At 37.2% G+C, this 9,396-nt stretch overlaps 1 protein-coding gene across 1 annotated transcript; it reads left to right on the plus strand.

Moving 5' to 3' along the window:
• The first annotated feature begins 3,746 nt into the window (after window positions 1–3,746).
• LOC142235692 (uncharacterized) lies at window positions 3,747–8,936 on the plus strand. The gene has a single exon (XM_075306952.1). The coding sequence runs from the start codon at window positions 3,747–3,749 to the stop codon at window positions 8,934–8,936; it is 5,190 nt and encodes a 1,729-aa protein (XP_075163067.1).
• Window positions 8,937–9,396: the final 460 nt, after the last annotated feature.

Genomic DNA, 9,396 nt, shown 5'->3' on the forward strand with positions numbered 1-9,396 from the left:
TAATTCACATAGAAAACTAACATAAACCGTCAGAAATTTTTTTATAATTTCAGTTAATACATCAACACTTCAATTCTTTTAATAGGTGTATATGATCAATTTGGTACATTGACTTATTATTCTTTTCTTATATTTTTAAAATTTTAGTTTCAAAAACTCCTATTAATATTTGCGGGTTTTTTATGAATTTTAAAACGATTTACTATCTAATTATTTAAATTTCATTCTCACTAAGATTATGATGAACAGAACATGACCAATTAAAGTGTAGTAGTCTCCATAAATTCATTATCAAAACAAAACAGATTATACCATTTTGCTTTACTCGCAGGTATACATAAATGTGTGTATGTTAAAGACACAAGAGAAAATCGACACCTGTGCTTTACATTAAGTTGCAATAACACTACTCAGTCACACTCAAACTGTGAATTTTACATTGACTGACTATCCAATTCAATAAAGACAAATGAATGATTTTTTTCTTGTGGTTCTTTAACATACCTCTGTTAAAAAATTATTTTGCGTTTTATGAAAATTTAACATTAAATAGTAGGACTTACCAACTTTTGCCGAAGATTGATCAATTTTCGTAGATGTTGGGTCGAGGTTGCAAGTTGTAAAAAAAATGTTACAGGAACAACAACAAAACGCAAAATACTTTGAAATCTGCGTCTTATCTTGGTAAATCTGAGATACCACAATCGAATGTTCTGATTATACACTCACAACAAAATGTTCACTTAATAGCTTATTGAATATAGATCAACATTTATCAATTTGAAATCCGAAGAATGCTAACACGCAATTTTTTTAAACCATGACCAAATACAATTACATATTGAAGAAAACATTTAGAATTTCTTTCTTTTTTCACTTTGTTTTACTTTACCCTGGGTAATATTTAGTTTACACTTCGGACAACTCTCTGATAAATTTTGATCTACATTGTTTTACATATTCACTTCGAATTTTTGAAAAAAATTAACTCTATTTTTTGTTGATCATAGAACTTTGAGATGATGCAATTTTTGTTTAGCAGTTCCTTTCGTTGATTTACTTAGAGACTGGTTTTGATTTTGTCTTCTTTGCTATGACCACCAAAAAATATTTCTGCTTCTCCTTTGCTGTTTTTTGGCGTTTCTAATAGGCTGATGTGTTTCACTTATTGCTTTTGTGCTATTGTAATGATTTCTACTCTCTTTTGGATGTTTTTGGAGACCCAGCAAACCTTTCATTGGTGATTTGACCCATAAAATGAATATGGATGGAATTTTCTTTCTCCTATCCTTTTTGCTGCCTGAAGCTACCCAAGTTAAATCGAACAAGTTAGGTGGATCCGAAATATAAATCCTGAAGGAAGACATGTTTTCAGATTTACTTTTACTAGAAAAACGTATTTATGAAATTTCTTTAATTAGCATACCTTCAAAGAAAAGTATTGAAAATGTGTGGCTGGTGATCTGGTCCACTTAATATTTCCAATATGCTGGGGTTGATTTCGCATATACAATTTTGGCCCTAAAACCAAGTAAGCCCCACGTGATTACACCACATGGGCGGCTTAGCTGAAATCAAAGGGTGTTTTTTCTTGTTTGATTTTCCGCCAATATCAAGAAATATGCATTAAATTCTCAACGCGGAAATATTGCGGTATATTTCTGGACACGATCCGCAGAATTACAAAAATGTGGAGATATTCCTGGATATAGATCCTCAAATTCCTTTTTGGACAGATAAATCAAAATTTAGAAATATTATATCTGTCTCCAATTGAAAATATAATTACCACCGAAAATATTTAGGAAAAACTTGTTTTCTTAAAATGTAATTAATTAAAAATGGTGTGGATTATAATATTTTAACTGGATTAAAAGTAAAACTTTTGAGATTTTTACTACGCACGATCTGAATAAAGAAGGAAGTAAAAATCTCTCTAATCGATGTAGGAAAGCAAGTGAATATGACAAGTATGCTTGACGTAACTAGAGTTTGGCCAAAATTATACGAGTCTACTCACAGCATGATATGATTAACATAACCGGGTATTGTACCGGATAAAAATTATCCGGTTATTGAAAGAACATAATTTTAATTTTGTATTTACGGTAAAGTCCATTACAATTTTCAAAATTTAAATGGAAGTTAGTGGTAAAGAAAGTTATCAAAAATTTATTTAGTGTTAAATAGAATTGATTTGGATGGGTGATTCTTTTGAGGTTAGGATTTTCATGCATTAGTATTTGACAGATCACGTGGGATTTCAGACATGGTGTCAAAGAGAAAGATGCTCAGTATGCTTTGACATTTCATCATGAATAGACTTACGATCTGCCACAACGTCGAATTTTCAGTGAATGGGCCCTAGAAAAGTTGGCAGAAAATCCGCTTTTTTATCGACAAATTTTGTTCAGCGATGAGGCTCATTTCTGGTTGAATGGCTACGTAAATAAGCAAAATTGCCGCATTTGGAGTGAAGAGCAACCAGAAGCCGTTCAAGAACTGCCCATGCATCCCGAAAAATGCACTGTTTGGTGTGGTTTGTACGCTGGTGGAATCATTGGACCGTATTTTTTCAAAGATGCTGTTGGACGCAACGTTACGGTGAATGGCGATCGCTATCGTTCGATGCTAACAAACTTTTTGTTGCCAAAAATGGAAGAACTGAACTTGGTTGACATGTGGTTTCAACAAGATGGCGCTACATGCCACACAGCTCGCGATTCTATGGCCATTTTGAGGGAAAACTTCGGAGAACAATTCATCTCAAGAAATGGACCGGTAAGTTGGCCACCAAGATCATGCGATTTGACGCCTTTAGACTATTTTTTGTGGGGCTACGTCAAGTCTAAAGTCTACAGAAATAAGCCAGCAACTATTCCAGCTTTGGAAGACAACATTTCCGAAGAAATTCGGGCTATTCCGGCCGAAATGCTCGAAAAAGTTGCCCAAAATTGGACTTTCCGAATGGACCACCTAAGACGCAGCCGCGGTCAACATTTAAATGAAATTATCTTCAAAAAGTAAATGTCATGGACCAATCTAACGTTTCAAATAAAGAACCGATGAGGTTTTGCAAATTTTATGCGTTTTTTTTTTAAAAAAAGTTATCAAGCTCTTAACAAATCACCCTTTACAATCCAATTTTCTGGAGTGTAGGATTGTTTAAATTTAAATAATGTTTGTCGATAACTAAAGAATAATCTATACGATATTTCTGAATCAAAATCATGAGATTATTTCGGACAATGATATGGTCTGGCGTGGAATTGTTCAGATAAAAATAAAAATTCGTCGTTTTGCATGAAGATGCTACAAAATTGGCAATTTAAATTTTGAAAAATTTTAGTGTGAAGCGAGGACATTCATCGACCGAGAAATTTTGGAAATATATTTTGAAAGCCGACTTCAAATTTATTTATATGGCTGTTATTTTGCAAAATTATATACGATAGTCGAATAAACACAACAGAAAATCGTGTAATAAAAATTCTCATGCGGAGATATCGAAAGTTCGCTACATTATAAAGTGACATATTGTTCCAGTAGTAGCTGAATTTATAAAAGAGGAAGGAACTCGATAAATTTTAGCAGCGTTGGTAGCCAGTGTCAATTCTTTTCAAGTTAATAATTATGTTGAGTATCGATCGTCGATTTTAAATTCTCATCTGTATTTTATCAATTTTTTAAAAATCGGTTTAAAAATTCATCCTAAATTTAAAACAATAATTCAAATTTGAAATAAAATGGCTGCTAGACGTAAATTCCTTTTCGATCTCAATCAGCTGAATTCTTTTTGTAAATCTTTCAAAGCAAGTACAAATGTCGCGAGTCTCGACGTCAATGAAGAGGAGTTAGAACGAAGATGGCGTAAGTTCCTTAATACTTACGAGGGGTTGATGACGGCAGATGAAAATGAACACGCCAAAGATTTGCTGGAAATGGCAGAAAAAGAGTATACAACTGCGTGTTCTAACTACATTGAGTGTAAAACTGAAATCAGCAGTTCAAGACCGCAAAAGCAACCCCAGCTGGATGAAAGCAGACGTGATACGACGTTCATTCATTCATTAAAACTACCTCCGTGCGACACACAGCCCTTTGAAGGAGGGTATGCAAAATGGCCTGCTTTTAGGGACATTTTTTGGGGAGTGTTTGGTACACATTCCGAAATATCTTCGGCCCAAAAACTGTACCATCTTAGAAATAAGACCAGAGGTGAAGCGCACCAAATTGTGAAACGATTTGATTTGGTGGATGGGAATTTTCTGCTGGCGTGGGAGGCTCTCAAAAGTCGGTATGAGAACCCCAGAATCCTTGTACACCAGCAGATGAAGATATTATTTGGAATTCAGGTTGCACAAGTTGAAAATGCAAAGTCGGTTCGCCAGATTCAACGTACAATTAATGATAGTATGGCTATTTTTAAGTCCTACGACATAAAGACAGAAAATTGGGATCCTATCCTGATCCATCATTGTTCATCGAAAATTCCTGAGGAGACACTACGTGCGTGGGAAGACTCGTTGTCGGACCACAAAACACTCCCAACCTGGAATCAAATGGATGAATTCCTATCAAAGAGAGTCGAAATGTTGGAAACTATTTCGGATATGAGAAGATCGAATCACACCTCATCAACTAAATCTCAATCCTTTCATGCCAAAACAGATTCAAACAAACCTGACGGTAAATGCAGAAAATGTAACGGCGATCATAATTTGAGAAATTGCGAGAAATTTAAGTCGATGGGAATTAAGGATAGGGTGAAATTTGTCTATAACAATAAATTCTGTGTAAATTGTTTATCTCCAAACCATTTTAAATCAAAGTGCCAAAGCAAGCTCTCATGTTTTCACTGTAACAAAAAACATCATTCACTACTTCATCTTGAGTCAAAAGATCGAAATTCATCACATGTTACTCAGGCACGCAGAAGTCCATCATCATCAATGGAGCAGTCGTCGACGTCTTCAAATGTCCAACCTATACAAAATTTACCAGAAAATCCAATAACTTCGTCAGTGCTAACACATTTTTCTCAACATGAGGGAACGACAATTTTGCCAACCGCAATTGTTAACATTGACCATGCAGGAGAAATATTTACAGTACGAGCCCTACTGGATGCTGGATCCGAGAAAAGTTTTATTACAAAACGGATACAACAAGGTCTCTCTTTACCAACGGATTGTCATCATACACAAATTTCAGGGTTAGGTGGGACAGTTGTTGGAAATTCGAGTCATCAGTGCCTTGTAGATTTGACATCAACTGATGCAAAATTTAAAATTCGAATTCGAGCGATTGTGGTATCTAAACTTTCGCATTTTTTACCTTCTAGACGAATTCGGATAGAAAGTTTGCCAGATTTGAAAAATATAAAATTAGCAGATCCTAATTTCTTTAGACCGGCGGCAATTGACATGATTATTGGAAGTGCTTTTTTGCCACTTATTAATTTGGAGGGTGTTCTTTCGTATCGTGAGAATGGATTAGAGGCCAGAGAGTCACATTTCGGCTGGTATTTGTCAGGCCCCTTACCGACGACAACAATTAACACGTTTTCAACTTTAGTTACTGAGTCTGCGAATGCCGCTCTCAATGCTCAACTTAAGCGATTTTGGGAAATCGAAGAAGTTAAGGAAACCACATCAGTCTCCGAGGAAGATGAATATTGCGAGGAATTCTATCGTCAGACAACATATCGACAAACAGATGGGAGATATGTTGTGCGGTTACCATTCCGTAAAGATTTTCTTGATACAATTTACCTGGGCCCTTCTCGAAATATGGCCCTTGCACAATATCATCGTATGGAGAAGACGTTAAGTAAAACGCCAGATTTGAAAGCCCAATATGAGCGTGTTTTACAAGAATACATTGAATTGGACCACATGGAAGAGATTAAATGTTTGGAGAATTCCGAAGAGAAGATGAGCTCCTTTTATTTACCCCACCATGCGGTCGTTAAACCAGAGAGCAAAACAACAAAGGTGCGGGTTGTTTTTAATGGATCTAAGAAAAGCGGTAGTGGTTACTCTCTTAACAACGTTTTGTGTCCTGGTCCATTACTCCAGACAGACATTGTAAAAATTATTCTACGCTGGCGACAGTACGAGTTTGTGTTCACAGGGGACATAGAAACAATGTACCGCCAGATCGTGGTGCATAAACCTGATCGAGCTTATCAGAGAATTCTTTTTCGACCTCGTTCTGATGAGGCAATTAAATCATTTGAGCTCAAGACGGTTACATTTGGAATTAATTGCGCGCCGTTTCTCGCCATAAGAACATTGAAACAGTTGAGTGACGATTGTGCAGAAACGAGTCCAAAGGTGTCAGAGATTTTGAAAAAAGAGATCTACGTCGACGACGTTCTATCGGGTGGCTACACATTGAATGAGGCCAAAGAGAAGCAGGTACAACTTATACAGATTTTGTCAACAGCATCTTTTCCCTTCAAGAAGATCACTGCAAACAACAGATTTTTGCTACAAGATATAGCCCGGGAGGATCTTCTTGATGAAGAGTTTTTAAAATTCGACGATTCTAGAGCAGTCAAAACATTAGGTATTCGCTGGAATGCAAAATGTGATTACTTTTACTATGTGGTTGGCCCAATTATTGATTCTCCAATTGTCACGAAACGACAGATCCTTTCCGTTATCGCACGCCTTTTTGATCCGCTAGGTTGGCTTGGTCCAATCGTCATCATAGCGAAAATGCTTATGCAGCAGCTTTGGGAATCAAATGTCGGTTGGGATGAAGCTGTCTCACCACTTTTACTAGAAAAGTGGAATTCGTTTAGAGAGAGTTTGCCGAGTCTTCAAAATCTGAGAATACCGAGATGGGTATGTTTTTCACCTGGTGTACGCGTTCAGATCCACGGCTTCTGCGACGCGTCAGAGCGTGCCTATTGTGCTGCCATATACATGAGAATTGATGATTCAGATAATATTTCCAGCAACTTACTGGTCACAAAAACCAGAGTTGCACCGATTAAGAAAGCAACAATACCTAAACTTGAGCTGTGTGGAGCATTGTTACTCACCAATTTAGTTAAAGTTGTGATTGAATCTTTGACCTGCGAATTTCAAATACATTTATGGACGGATTCATCGATAGTGCTAGGATGGCTCCAAAAATCTCCCCAAACACTCAAAACATTCGTAGCAAATCGAGTATCGGAGATTCAGCAATTTACCAATATAGCAAACTGGAAACATATTAAAACTGATGATAACCCAGCAGATTTGGGTACCCGTGGCAGCTTACCACAAGATCTGATCGAAAACTGTTTATGGTGGACTGGTACTTCTTGGATTCGAACTCCAGAGAATCTTTGGCCAAAGACGCGCACTTTTGATCCAACTGATCTTGAAACCAAAAGAACGTCTAACTTTCATGTAACTGCAAATGAGTGTCTAATTTCGAGGTTTTCATCATATGCTCGTGCCTTACGTGTTATGAGTTATATTCTACGAGTATTTCAGAAATCTAATTGTCGTCCCAAGAGTGTTGATATTTCAACTAAGGAAATCGAAAGAACTAAAAATCGTTTAATAATGATGGCTCAACAAATTTATTTTACCCATGAATATGATTACCTACTGCGGAATAAGTTCGTTAATAGTAAAAGCAACATAAGTGCATTAGCTCCTTTCCTTGATAAGAATGGGGTCATGAGAGTTGGCGGGCGTCTGGAAAATTCAGGATTGAGTTATGATGAAAGACATCCTGTCATCATACCAGAGAAATCACATTTTGCCTATCTTTTAATAAATTATACACATCAGATTCTATGTCATGCCGAATACAATGTGATGTTGAGAGCTATTCGTCAAGGTTTCTATATTACTAGACTTAAAAATGGAATAAGGAAATGTATAAGAGCATGCAAGGCTTGTACCATTTTCAAACGGAAATTTCAGCATCAGATGATGGCGTCCCTGACGCCTGAACGAGCAACCTACTCCCTACCTTTTACGTATACCGGAGTGGACTTTGCGGGTCCATTCAACATCAAAACTTCAACTTTGAGAAATGCAAAAGTTATAAAAGGTTACGCCGCAGTTTTTGTTTGTTTTTCGACAAAAGCTGTGCATTTGGAAGTGTGCTCAGATATGTCCACAGAGGCTTTCTTAGCAGCTTTTACGCGGTTCACCGGCAGAAGAGGTTTGCCGAAAACAATGTTTTCCGACAATGGAAAGAATTTTGTCGGTGCGAGTAATAAACTGCTTCAGGCACATCATATGTTTTTAAAATCATCAGGAAAATGTTTAACTGATAATTTTGGTATACAAGGGTTTGCTTGGTCCTTTATACCACCATACGCACCTCACATGGGAGGGCTATGGGAATCTGCCGTGAAGATTATGAAATCCCATCTTAAGAAGCAGACTAGTAACTTCAACTTTACGTATGAGGAGTTCAGTACGTTATTAGTTCGCATTGAAGCCATAATGAATTCCAGGCCGTTATCACCATTAACAGACAACATTTCTGAAATACTACCTTTAACACCAGGACATTTTTTGCGTGGTGGTCCGTTAACAGCTCCTCCGGAAGCCCCGGAAGATTCTCCAAGAGAGAATATGTCGTACTTATCCAGATGGAGAAAATTACAAACTTTACAACATACATTCAGCCGCAGGTGGAAGACTGAGTATATAACCGAATTGCAGAGAAGATATAAATGGAAGTCGACAAAAAATAACCTAAAAGAGAACGACTTCGTAATCGTAAAAGACGATCACTTGCCTCCGACGGAATGGCGGCTCGGTCGTGTCGTGAGAGTGATATGCGGCAAAGACAATAACGTTCATGTTGCAGAAATTAAAACTCAAAACGGTATTATTACGCGTCCGATCGTCAAACTATGCGTACTCCCAACCCAACAAACTAATATCCCTGAACAATCAAACACAAATTAAAATATTTATTGCATACGATCAACTTTTAGAATACTAATTACTCATTACATATACTTGTTTCTTTTCCTCTTCTCTTTTTTGTGTTTCTTTCTCGCCAGGATAATGGAGCGTAATGGAAGATGCCAACTGTGTCACCGAAACCATCTATTTAAAAGATGCCCGGACTTCAGATGGATGTTAGCAGAGGAACGGCGAGAGGCGGCCAAAAAATTTAATCTCTGCCTTAATTGCTTGACTGACTGGCACAAGCGAGTCGAGTGTACCTCGCAACATCGTTGCAGTATATGTGGCCGCCGTCACCACACGATGCTTCATCATGACGACATAAATGCAAGCTCTTCCACCTTGGAAGAATTGCCATAGAATCCGACCGTAAAAGATTTGAAAGGCTACCCTATTGCTTCCCTGGCCAAGTTCTCCCCCAATAAACCGGTTAACTTTTACAACATCGCCCAAGGCT

Source organism: Haematobia irritans, chromosome 4 (genome assembly GCF_050003625.1).
Source record: "Haematobia irritans isolate KBUSLIRL chromosome 4, ASM5000362v1, whole genome shotgun sequence".
NCBI lineage: Eukaryota > Metazoa > Arthropoda > Insecta > Diptera > Muscidae > Haematobia > Haematobia irritans.